Source organism: Athene noctua, chromosome 11 (assembly GCF_965140245.1).
Source record: "Athene noctua chromosome 11, bAthNoc1.hap1.1, whole genome shotgun sequence".
Taxonomy (NCBI): domain Eukaryota; kingdom Metazoa; phylum Chordata; class Aves; order Strigiformes; family Strigidae; genus Athene; species Athene noctua.
The window spans coordinates 10,688,091-10,701,812 of NC_134047.1; the positions used below are offsets into that span (position 1 = coordinate 10,688,091).

Consider the following 13,722-nt stretch of genomic DNA (forward strand, 5'->3'; position numbering starts at 1 on the left):
TCAATAACAGCTCAGTTAGTACCACATGCATGGAAGATTTTGTAATGTGGTTGTCTGCCTGCTGGGATTGGGTCTGAGAAAAAACCAGCTTAATTTAGCATAGGCCACTGTTCACCCATCAGATGGTAACTTTGCTGAATACAGTAATGAATGAATTTGGAAAATGAAAGGTGACATTTGGATATTCAGTGCTTTTGAAATCCCTAAACTCACATTCAGGTTTGTGGTGTAGGACTGATCTGGACACAGTGTAACCATACCATCCTCAACCATCCCCTAAGGGATATGGATGTTCCAGGTCACTAGAAAGGAAAAGAGCTTTCACAATTTGCAGCTCTGCTTCCCCAGTCTAGTCTTAATAAAGCTCTTTTCATAACATGGTATGATTTCATTCTAGAAAGCTGAAAGCAAAAGCCTGTTTATTAATCTTTTGAGCTGTGCAGGCTCACTGAAAAGCTAGCTTTTTAGTGTGCCTTTAAAGAGCACAATACAAATATTCAGCCCTGTATCATTATACCTCCAGGCAGTGTGGCAAGAAAACAGACCAAACCACAGGAGAGTAACTTAGTGCACTCTGCAAGCAAAGAAAGATCTGTGGCTATCCATCAAGATACCTGGATGGCTTTCAAAACAGGTAAACAAGGTGCAGTAGATGAGCTTTGATTTTCGCAGACCTCGCACTTCATTTTTCATGCAACTCTGATATTTTTAAAAGCTCTTTTTATACACCAACTCAAGTGTCCTTAGAAATTTGCCAGGTTTATGGATACTCCCTGGAGAATGATGCTGTGATTCTAACTGCAGCCACACAGTTGACAAGAGTCAAGACACAGCTGAAAAATATGTGGCATGGCAGGGATGATTATTCATCCACTCCAGTACTGTATCTCAGGAGGTACTTGTCTATGTAAATGTTTTGGAAAAAAGAACTAAAATTTTTGAAGCTTCATCCTGAAGAGAAAACAGCAAAGAACACTTTTTAAATTAGAAAAGCAAATGATTCCACTTCTTTCCCGTCATTGATTTAGAGTACAGTAAGAGAGGCTAAGGTTAAGGTTTCTGAGAGGTAACTTCATGCACTTCTTTGATCTAATTCAGTGAAAATAGAGACATAGGTAAAATAATTTTTTTTTCTGAGTGCCTTGCATTGTGTGTGTTTCTTACAGACATAAACTAAACCTGCACAGCCATTTGCAGCTATCAGTACCAGAAAAATGCAAAGCGCTAAAACCCCACTACTGTTTCACTTCATTTTGAAGATGTGAATGACCTGTGATGGAGAACAGGAAAGCAGGAAAAGGCTGAATGTATATTGGTATTCGTGTAGCTTAGCAGAATGTTATATACAAGGAGAAATCTGCCCTTTTAGACCTGATTCACTGCTACACTATGGTTGCTTTACATTATTTTGGCAATATAAAAAAACCTTAACGGACATAAAAATTAGATTTGCATTCTGCCTATGCTCTGACTCTCTAATAAAGTGATGGTACACTGTACAGGCAACTGTGCTTTACGTGACTGGCAAGATTCTAAGAGATGACTTTTCCCCATCTTTTCTTAGAAATGCAAACAAATTAACAAATGCAGAGCTAATTTGGTGCCAGAACAACGTAGTGGAGATTGATCCTCAACAGCTGAGCTGTGCCTTTTCATATTAAGTCTTCAGAACTTTTCTCCTTCCAAAATTAGACATGAATAAAAGAATTTGAAAAGTAATAATATGAAGACAAATGCCATATATTGCAGATCATTTATGAAAAGCGTACTTGTCTCTTAGACCATGAATTGCCATGATTCTATGAAAATAATTTCTTTCAAAAGTGAACAGACTAAACTGCTGTGTCTGTGCTGGACCTAATTCATCATGTTTCATAGTCTACTAGAGCTGTCCTCATTTTTTTCTAATATTTGGTCACTACCATGCAAACAGTGATCACAGCTGTTAAGTCCTTCCTGTCTTCTAAAGAAATGATCAGGGTCCTTTTGCAGTTGGAAACTGAGGACAACCATTCTACATTTGAGATGGAAAGGGAGCTTGTGAACACTGCACAGCATGGTTTTAACATTTACTACTATAAAATACACTACAAAGCTACCTTAGGGCACATTATAATCTTTCCTGTATAACTGAAATTTTTCCTTCTTTGTAAACATTTATCTTCTAGGATATACAGGCTTATTAAAAACAAACATGAAAAGCAAGAAATTTCTTCTCCATTGTTTTGGCCCTCCTCCAAAGGAAAAAGTTCTTCTTTCTCATGAGAAACACATTTTTCAGTTTATAAAATACTCAACACATATAATGTTTAGGAGTAATCAAAACTTGTACCTCCCAGGGTTTTTTGTTGAAAGAAAAGAAAGAATCAGAGATTTTTCTACCCTTGTAAAGACAAAACCTGTATCTGCATCATGAGGCAGAAATGCACTGGCAGTGGGATTTACCTGGGGATACAGACTGAGGTGGAGCCTTTGTGAGTGGGCTAATATTTCTCTGGAGGAAGGACTGAACTGAGGTGGTTCCCCTTGCTAATCCAGCCCTCATCCAGGTTGCTCACTGCAAAGACTGAGGCACTCAGGCTGGATCAGAAGATGAAGTTGTGTATACCATGAGTATGTTTACTGGATTCAGCACAGGGAACAGGGATTTGTGTTGTGGTGGGGCTGATTGCTAATTGTTTGCTAAAATTTAACATACAAGATCAGATTTTTCTCCAGTAGCTACGTGCCAAAAGATGCAGCTAATTCTGCAGTGCAATATCAAAATGCCAGATAAGTGTCTATGCAAGGTAAGTGTCTAATCTCCAACAGGATTTAGGCACTTAACCAGATTATACTGTTTAAAAATGTATTGCCTACTTACCTGCATATTTAGCAGCCTAGCTAGCTTTAAAAAGCTTTCCTCCAAGGGCCTAGTTTGGAGCAAGAACTGCCCATAGATGTCTAACTTTTCCCATCAGGACTTTTTTCAGTCCTGTATGTTCGCTGCTGGAGATCATCAACATGCACTATAAATTTGAATGCTGTTATTTTTCTGTACCTGGAACAAACCAGCACCTAATTTTCAGTATGTGAGTGCAATGTGGGGGTAAAAAAAAGGCACGGTGGATTCATCCGAAATGCCTTGGAGTGAAGAAGAATGAATAATGTGTCTGGTGAAGAGTACTCTTGAATTCCCAGATCACTTATGCCGGTACAAAGAAAAAGTAACATTAAGATCTACTCCCTACCCAAATCACACAGTACTACCCCTCCATCCAAAGGCAAGGATCTTTTTACCAACTCCCTCTTAACAACTTCTCTAGAAAGAATCTCGACACTGAACATATCTGCTGAATTAAGCTGAAATGGAATAACTTTATATTTTGGGAGACATTTTTTGGTTTATTTCACTCAAAAAGGAAAGAGATGCAAGAAATTTGTCTAGCAATTAGTCTAAAATCAATGTCAGATTAGGCATTTTTTTATGCTGAATATAAAGAACGGACAACTACAGTAACAATTTACGTCCCCAGAAAATAACTAAGGTTCACTTTGCATATTTGTCTTAAACTACTAGAGATTTGACTTGTAACTTTGTCAAAATTAAGATATAAAAAGCTTCTCCATCCAATCCAATCCCATTTAACGTTAAGACATAAAAAGCTTCAGTGGAACAAGATGATTTACTTTTAAAACGTCTGCTGTATTTCTCTGCAGAACCCTTTCACAAAACTGAACTTGCTTGTATTTTCCTTCCCGTCCCCACAAAAATTCTCTGATACTCTTCAATCATGATTAAAAAGCATTTCTTAGTGTCTCCCTGACAAATGTTCATATTCATTGTTTTCAGAAGCTGGGAATGATGTTTGTATCTTGCTTGGTGTTTCATATTGGACTGATTATGACAACAAGAAAACTACTGCAATATTTTGTTGCATACAAACACCATCCTGCAGGACACATCAGGTATTTGTAATTGACCAGGTAGGATGAGGGAGTTCAGTAGTGCTGGTTTCCCAAATCCCTTCATTCTGTCTCTGTCCACCAGTATCTACCTGGAAACAGCACTGACTTTATCTTGCAACACAGAGCATATTTACTATTATTTATACACTGGAACTGTCATGAATATGTCACAAAACATGGAATCTGCCCATATGTTTGGAATTCAGTCAAATATGCCTTAAAAAAAGAGATAAAAACCATCAAGCAAGCAAGCAAAGATTAAAAATTTGTTACTTCAAAGTAAAAAAGCTTCAGGACTGTTCAGCACTACATTTCATATCTAGTGAACTCTTTCAGACTTGTAGTTTCTTAGTGTGATAAGGGTAGCCTTAAAGAAGATAAGGGTAGTCACAGACTTATGCTTGGATGTCTATAGTGAGCCTGAACTGAGACAAGACATCGAAATCAGCAGTGATCCACACACAGCAGTGCCAGTGATATCCTGGCTGCTGAAGGGTGTATGTGGGTGCAGCATCTGTGGCTATCAGGCCAGTAGAAAAAAACCAGAAGTACAGTTTCTGCCCTTCTTAAGTTCAAGGAAGGTTTGACCTCTACTGCACTTCTCCAGACTAATTCTTCACTACTCGTTCATGTCCCTAAAGCACTTACAGTGTTTTAAAAACTCTAACCTAAAGCTCTTACCCTGTGAGCTAGAGTAAAAACCACAACCTGACATGAAGCCAGTGAGCCTTGCTGACACTTCACTGGAGTAGCCCACTAAGAGCAGTAAGTGATCCTAGAAATCTTGAGGCTTCATTTCCAGATTGTTGCATCAAGGGGCTGGTACTCAGGAGGCGTAACAGAGCAAAGGGAAGAAAGGTACATCTGCATCCTTCACTTGACTACTGTACATCAGATGATATGAGCAGCCATTAAAGGAGCTGGAATGTATCGCATCAGGCTGTCCTCATCTCAATGGGTCAATGCGTAAAACAAAGTGTCAAATGTGGGGAAGACAGTGAAAAGAGTAGTGTGGCAGGCTTTTTGGTCACTTCTGTCACCCTCTAGACACAGAAGAATGTAATAGACACTGCAATTCAGTTCGTCAATCAAGCAAGCTAAATTCCTCCTTCAGATAACCTGGAACACCACTGGCCAACAGTAATGTATCATCTACTAAATTCTGTCCAGGTTTGGAAATAGAAAGAAAATCCAGAGCCAACTAATGAAACTCTTGTCAGCATTCTCCTTGGATTAGTGGCTTTATTGAATCAACTTATAAATCTCTGAACTTTCAGGGCTTCTGAAAGGCTCTGTGCCCTTTAGCTGAAGTATGTCTTTCTGGTACTACAGGTAGGAGTTTGAATGTCTGGGAATCGCTTCTCAGTTCCCAAAACACAGATGAATCAAGAAGCAAGAATCAACCTGAGGTGTCTCATGTGTGAAGAAGTATTTGCATGACATGATCCACTGGCTAGCATCACAGGACCATTTTCACCTAACAAAATTGCTGGTAACATGGAGGCTTAGGACAGTGAAAGTGCTCATGATCTCTCTTGCTCTCTTTTGATGCTGTTGTTTCTCTGGCCCTTATAAGCTAGTGTTGAATGGGTGCTAGGAAGTGTTTGGTAGCTGGAGGACGGGAATTGTCTGTTATATTGTTTCCTGCAGTCAAGACATTCATGAACCAGGCAACCCTTTCACCTTTTGGTTCCTATGTAAAAGCAGCTACTAGGGAAAGCTTTTGGAGCTAACAAACTTGGAAATCTCTGAAGGCTGTTCTCTGCAGCGGGATAGGTTACAATGAAACGGGCTTCAAGTATCTTTGAAACAGAAAGTGTCAGTGCCATAGAAGCCATAACCCACTGCAGCAAGTGCCAGTCCTGTTGCACTTAACTCACCAGCTTCATGCTGTCACCAAGGTGTGCTGAACCTCCTGGTTTATGACTAGCCCACTTGCACATCGTTCTCCAGTCAATCCAGACTCACCCCTGTAGCTCACAGACAGCAACCCTGAACAAACCCATGGAGACTAGCAAAATGAATCACTATACCCAGTACATGAAGCTTTCATACATCTTTGCATTTAGATGACTCTTACCTCTTTCTGGTGATACTTTATTGCTACCTTTAGCTTTGCCAAATCATGACACTTTTGGGGATCCAGCTCTTCACTTTGATCATCTCTGTGATTGAGAATGATCTCTAATTCTCGGGAACTCCGTGCTTGATCCAAAAGGTCCTTAGCAAAACGCTTGCACTGCTGTGAAAGCTCTTCATATTCAGCCTTGAACTCATTTTCCACTTTGCTGAGCTCCTTCAGCTCCCAGCCCAGTCGGAAGGCCGTCAAGATAGGGTCCTCGCTTGATAAGGCAATCAACGAAGGGCTGGCTAAGGCTTTGTAGATGTTCAGCCTTGACCTAGAATGCCTCAGGCTGTCCACCTCCGAACTGGAGACACATTCCACACAGTTGCATCTGATCTGGTGTGGGCGTGGAATTGTTACCCGTCTTTGGACAAGCAGTTTGATGATTTCATAGTTGTTGGTGTGAGCCGCCAGCATTATTGGGGTGATATCTGGAGTGAATTCTGAAAACTGGGTGTCCATCATCAAGGTTGGAACCTATATAAAGGGACAAACTATAGTCATATTTCATGTGGAACAGCAGAAATCAGATATCCCTCCTTTGTACTTTTGAAGTGATGTTGTAACAAAACAGAGTTTTTATAACACCCTCTGTTCTTCGAATTCTATTGTATCCATGCACACATACACACTGTTGCTCTGACAAAACCATGTTCCCCAAGTCATTCCAAGAAAGGGAAGTCTAGAAAAGAGTAAGCACTGAATAGATTTCCATAACTATCATTATTTGAATTATATATCTGCATTTGCATGCCAAGAACATGCTCATTGGAGGCCCTACTCAAACCAAATCAAACACTGGTCTGCAGTTGAGCAAAGCTCTTCCTCACCTTTTGCCTACTGTTTTTATTTGAGAATACTTTTCAGTGGAAGGATACATTACATAACTGCCCTCAGAATAGATTTTTTTTTTTTAATGGTTTTGAAAAAATTTAAATGTAAAATTAATGAGCCATAGTCCACTACAAATAAGACACTCCAGGGTGTGCATTATTCAGCTACTGTTGCACTTCTCAGAAGACGAGCTTAATGCACACCCTGTTGTGTCTTATTACTATATGCAGAGTGCAAAATTAGACCAAAATGCTCTTACATCCGAAGGACACAGTGTGTTTCCATTTGCAGCGCAGGCAGCTCTCTTTGTTGTGTGTTAATCATTACTCAAGCATACTGTACTTCATGTGCCCACCACTCTTGCCCTGGCAGTTGGCATCCTGTTGCTCAAGGGGTGATTGCTGGGTTTGGTGAACAGTAGGCCTGTTTCCCCTTGCAAATGTCAAAGGCGTTTCAGAGAAACTATTGTCAAAGAGTCCTAATGACAGGAAACATTACTCAGTCTGTAAAAATCCAAAAGTAAAGCAGTGGTAAAGAAGCATGAAGGGTTAGAAATTCTTCTGGAGGATATACCTAAGCGTGGTTATGAGACAGTGAACCTCTAACCACTGAATCTGAGTTCCCTGGGAGTTAAGTGCCTCTATAGCACTAAAGAGCTAAAGACTCTGGGCTGTAGTTGATTGATAAATGTCTACATAACCCAGCTGTGACAGCAGGACATTCTGTTCACAATAGACAGCACTCTCCCAAAGGTCGGCACCGCACTGAGATGCAGGGTCATTTACTGGAGCAGGGCTCACTGGGTGGCTAAAGGTATTTTCGGGAATAATACAAGTCTGCTACCCTGGATGCAGCACATGTGGAGTTAAATCTCTGGCAGCCTACAGACACACAGGTGTAAAGAGGCTTTGCTAACAAGTCTGGTCCCTACAGAGGCAGCCAGGAGGGAGCCAATAAATAAGGCTTATGGGGAAGAAGAGAGAATGGTTATGAGGATTTGCTGTGGGTCACAGGTGTCTCCTGTGGGCTTGGTGTCTCCCTAACGAGGTTGGAGAAATGTATTTTAACTTATGTAGTAACAAACAGCTGAAAGCAACTCTTTTTGTAAGGTCTTTGACTTTCTTTCTTTTCCTTTGCTTAGCTCATTTAGGTAGTTTGTTAAATGTCAAGAGAAAGGTGTGGATTTCTCTTTTTTTCTCTCTTAGAAGCATTTTTTAAAAGCCCTGTACTTGAATAATTGCATTTATCTTTTTTTGCCTCCTTTTTCAGTCAGTCACTGGCTGCTGTATTCACACCTCTGCCTCAAAGGAAGAATGCTTTCCCCTCTGTCACTCCTATTACTGTCAAGTTTAATCTTGTTTTTCTATACAGAAGTTATTGTACCCAGGGTTGTGAAAAGGATTTTCAGCTTTACACAGATGAGGTATTCATATTGCTCAGGATATGAAATGGGCACTTGCCGACAGGGTAATAATGTTACAGGTGGGGATAGCGCTAAACTTGTCTGCTTCTGTCTACTCCTGAGGTTATCTACATCTGGATCTAAAACTCTCAAAATGGTTGTCCCAAGGTTTGGGATCAAATTGGGGTATCTGTTAAGTGACCTCCCATGCCTTATTCTGTCTCATGTCACAAGCTCTCACCCCAAAAATAGTGCACTACTTTGTCAGGACTCAGGCAGCAGCTATGTGGAAGGCTTGTTTTCCTGGGCAGCGTGCAGCACTTTTAACTAAGGGCTAAGAAGTGAAATGGTGGTGCAGAGACATAGAGGCTTCCTGGGGTCTGGGAGCAGATCAGTCTAAGGGCTCAAATTACTGGAGCTGAAGCTTATTTCTGATTACAGCTGACCAGCAAAACTAACCACCAAACACAGAGCAGGAATAGTGCAAATGGTGGCTGCTGTGGCCTCTCTCTTTTCTATGCCTGGCTGATCCAAAGACCATGCACTGCCTAAAAATTATATCACAGAATCATCTAGGTTGGAAAAGACCTTGAAGATCATCCAGTCCAACCATTAACCTCACACTGACAGTTCCCAACTAGACCAGATCCCTCAGTGCTATGTCGACTCTACTCTTAAACCCCTCCAGGGATGGGAACTCCACCACTGCCCTGGGCAGCCCATTCCAACGCCTAACAACCCATTCTGTAAAGAAATGCTTCCTATTATCTAGTCTGAACTTTCCCTGGTGCAACTTGAGGCCATTCCCTCTTGTCCTATCACTTGTTACTTGGTTAAAGAGGCTCATCCCCAGCTCTCTGCATCCTCCTTTCAGGTAGCTGTAGAGGGTGACGAGGTCTCCCCTCAGCCTTCTCTTCTCCAGACTGAACACCCCCAGATCCCCCAGCCGCTCCTCCTACGACCTGTGCTCCAGACCCTGCACCAGCTCCGTTGCCCTTCTCTGGACACGCTCGAGTCATTCAATGTCCTTTTTGTAGTGAGGGGCCCAAAACTGAACACAGGAATCGAGGTGAGGCCTCACCAGTGCCGAGCACAGGGGTCAGATCCCTTCCCTGTCCCTGCTGGCCACACTATTGCTGACACAAGCCAGGATGCCATTGGCCTTCTTGGCCCCCTGGGCACACTGCTGGCTCCTGTTCAGCTAGCTGTCAGTCAACACCTCCAGGTCCCTCTCTGACTGTCTGTGTGTCTCGGGGTGCATATTGTTGTTGTTGTCTTGCACACTGCTTTGATTACCTGCATCTTAACAAACTGTCTGTTTTTTAAAGATGGGACTATGCAAAGCAGGCTGTATTCTACGAATTATCACTGGAGGGGCAGCAGAGATTACAACAATGCATTGTAATTGCTGATGTTCCTCCTGCACTACTCCGGCAGGTTGTGTTCACGTTTAGATCAGCTTCTTCTATGTCTTGGGTTAACTTGCAGTGATGGAAGCAGAAGAGGAATAAATTATTCTACCCCAAGGGCTCTGCTAAGCTCTTCCAAGGTTATTTTCATTAAGTGACCTGAATAACAAATTCTTTTCCATTAACCTCATCACCTGACACAAGCTGTTAAGCTGAGTCCTTCAGAACCTTATTGTCACTACTTGCATAGAAGCATGTGCCTTGTCTGTCTTTCATCTTGGTAACATTCACTTAAAAAAAGTAATGCTACCATTAACAACAAGTGACTTAATGCTTGTTACTGTCTTTCTAGATCTAATCCTCATAAAGGTAGGCTGCTTACCTCTGTACTGCTGCTCTTCTGAATGATGCTGCAGTGAGTGAAAAATCTCCTTTATTTAAAAAGGAGGTGGTGGGGAGAAACAAGCTTAACTCATTAGAGAAGAAGAAAATGCAGGATTAGCTCACATAAAAGCACTGTTTGGTATAACTCTCCTCTGAAGAGAAAAACAAGTTTTCCAGTAAATAATGCATTGCTAGAAAGAAGCTCTGGATAGGAAGAGCAGGAATCTCTGATTATGCTAGTAACTAGTACAGTGTAAGAGAAGCAGAACTACAGAGCAAAAAAACCCTGGCACTGAAGACCTGATGGCCTTGTTGTAGGTATTTTTTGAGTTTTACTTTGGACTTAATCTAGTCTGGTAGCTGAGTGTCCCTGGAGCAGGTCCTCTGGTTTAGTGTTGTGTAAAAGCAATCCAGCTCAAGTGCTCTGAGACTGCTCAGCAATGTGAACCAAAGTGCAATAAATGGGGAGGTTAAGGAGATACAGCTCAAAAACATGCTCCTCAACCAAACTAAATGACCAATACGAATGCATCTTTTGCCTTTTATGGACCATGGAAGCTAATATCTGTCTTTAAACACAGCAAGATTTCAAAGCAAGCTATAGTGCTTCTACACTACAGTGCTCTCACCTATCGATGCATATAAAAAAGGACAACTAGGTGAAAAAAAATCTGTTCTGCAGCAAAGGAACTAGCCAATCAAGAGCAAAATCTTTGAACAGAATCTGGTTCTGTCTAATTTGGGAGTGGTTTTATGTTTCTGTCTCTGTCTTATGCTTTTCTGCCCCTCTGCATTGACAGTCCTCCTGATTATGGTCTGATAACCCTACCAGATACTAGTCTCCCTTCATGTTCAGGTGTCTCCTCACTGTTCACCATTACTAGTGATCACAGCTGCATTCTCCCCAGATAACACTTCAGTGCTTCAGACCTGAACTGAAAAGAATATCTAGAAAGCCTAATCACAAAAAATAGTTTTGTTAATCTCTAATTGTAAACTTCTTGGGTCAGAAAAAATCTAAATATGCATCCTGTCTGGTATTAAGAATGCTGCCACTTTTGCTTGAAAATAACTAACAATACTTTTACCTGTTGCAGGTGGAATTGCTCCATTTTCAAGCCATCTCCATTCCATAAACTAGCATCTCACCTGGACTGGCATAATAAACTTTAAGTATAACCATGATAAACTGTAAACATATTAATCTGTGTTATTTTCAGCTTATGTAACTTTTTGATACAACTATATCTTATAAAATATTTTCTCATTGCCAAAACAATGTTTTACTAAACAAAACAAACTCATGTAACCTCACTGGAAAACTTCTAATGTAACACTTAGAGAAATGGAAGCCTGGGGAACTTACTGAGCAAGGATCTCCTACTTCTGGTTTGTTTTTCTGCATGCAACCCTATGGAGGAGGTGCATATACCATCCACAAGAGTGGTAAGAGGCACAGACAATTTCTGTCATTCTGAAAAGAAGATTTGTACTACATCAATTTAGCACGAGGTTCAACGGTCAGAAGGAGCTTTAGCAGTGACTGTGATTTCGTTTAGAATCACAACCCTGTGGTACTTCTAGCTGCAGCTCTATAAATAGAGTATGAGAGACAGAGGCAGTGTTGCTAGACTGCAGCTCAGCCATGTTACCAGCAAAAGGGTCTTGAAAAAAAATACATATTGTGACTGGCATGACCAATTGAATCCTGCTCCTTGCCTAAACCCATAAACAAATTCTTCCAATGACAGAACCCCATGGGCATTTGTTTCCTTATGTGGGACTCTGGAAAAATGTTACATGCTTCTACAAATTTAAGCATTTAGTTTAAGTGATGCAGTGGTGCAGGTTTCAATTAACTGAGTATCTTAATCAGAGCTGCCTTGAGAAACATCTTGTATTGCGGTAACAGTACCTGTATTAATAGGGTGGTTGGTTGTTCTCTAGAGCAATTCATTGACTGAAATGATGTCATTTGGTTAATGAAATATAATGATAACACAAACTGATAACAAAAAAGTAATGTAATTTAAGGGCTTTTGTACTGGTTATAAACAAGTTCGTAACTCTGGCATAAAGCTCACATGGTTGTAGATGTACTTTTGGGCAAGCTCTGCTGTTGTTACTGAAATATACTGGTGATTTCAATACAGCTGTCCCAGAATATCCAGCTGAAGAAAAGGCTCCTTCGGGTGTAAAATGCCCAATGATGTGCCTGTAAAGCCAAATAAAGTCTCTGCCCCTCAGACTGATACTGTAAACCAGAAAAAATTAGTACCTTTTAGTGCCTTGTAGCAAGCCAAATACTGATACAAGGTTACCAGGTGGTACATATTAACACTGAAATAGGTATCTTTGAATAAAAAAATAGCATGATGTAATGCATTACTACTGAAATAATGTGAAAAATCAGATTTGTGATACCTGTTATAACCAACCTTATTTTCTCTGCAACCAATAAATAAAAGCAAAACACAGATATATCTGCTCTAGATTCCTCAAGTTTTAATTTGGTTTCTTATCCATGTGTTTAAAAATGGAGGGAGACCCAAGGGATTAGTTTTCAGAGCTAAACTGAAACCTAGGGCATTTGACAGTGGCAGAACTGCATCAGAACTTGTGTTCAGCCATGTGTTTAGGAAATGCAGCACAGCCAGAAAGATTGTCAAAAGATGTCACCATTTGTGGCTGATGCTACATAATAACTTTTTTGTTGGGGATTAAAAAGAGGAATCCAGAGAGAAGCCTTCAGGAAAGGATTTTGCAAATATGCATCTAAATGGCCTATGGCAACTTATTCCAGACAGAACACACTCTGCTCTAAGCCACTGTCCCTTTCTGATGTGGGTGGAGGAAGTAAAATGAGGCACTTGATGAAATGAAGACAGAGTGCAGTCAGTGTGGAGTTTATCCTTCAAGTCACAGAGGGATGCTGTTAAACAGTTAGCTTGTGTTTGAACCTCTTGTATTTAAATGAAGTGCAGTCTTGAGGTCTGCTTTGCCTTGAATTCCTGTGTCTTGCCCCAGCTAGGAAGTACTGAATCCAGCAGGATGAGGAACTAGCAAGTGCCTACCATTATTTAGAGACCGGTGTTGTGCCATAAGCAATTGCACCCTCTTCTGGTTATGGCTTCTCATCTGTGTCGGAATGGTTGAGAAGTCATTGTAGTCACAATTTAACATGTTCTGCCACATTATCTCTACGATATGACCAACTATCAAATGAATCTTGGTTTTATCATACGCTTACATAGTCAGGAGTAGCTGAATAATGACACTTGTCCAGTTAAAAAAAAAAAAAAAAACAAACAAGGGACAAAAGTTTGGGACTGTTACAAATCCAGACATTAACAACGCCACTAAAGAAAAAGTGTCCTAAGTGACATTGACATCAGAACCTGGCTCACAGCATGTTATGGATCTACCAAAGCCTTGCCAAACGGCAGAGATTCCCTGGCTGCTTGCTAGATATTTTTCCTGAGACCCTGTGATAACAACTCATATGTAAATCCAGTATTGCTGACATGTGAGTAAAATAAATTGTCTCCTGAAGTTGCGATAGGCAGACTAGTTCATATATGGCTGAAGCTGGGTTCTCCCCATTTATAAATATAAAATAC

General features: G+C 40.7%; 1 protein-coding gene across 2 annotated transcripts in view; it reads right to left on the minus strand.

Moving 5' to 3' along the window:
* The window catches only part of TRPC5 (transient receptor potential cation channel subfamily C member 5), a 103,629-nt gene that overhangs the window by 49,278 nt on the left and 40,629 nt on the right, over nt 1–13,722 (minus strand). For both annotated transcript variants that reach the window (XM_074915132.1, XM_074915131.1), the window contains exon 3: nt 6,029–6,550. In XM_074915132.1, coding sequence (XP_074771233.1) covers nt 6,029–6,550 — 522 coding nt within the window. The remainder of the gene's footprint in view (nt 1–6,028; nt 6,551–13,722) is intronic.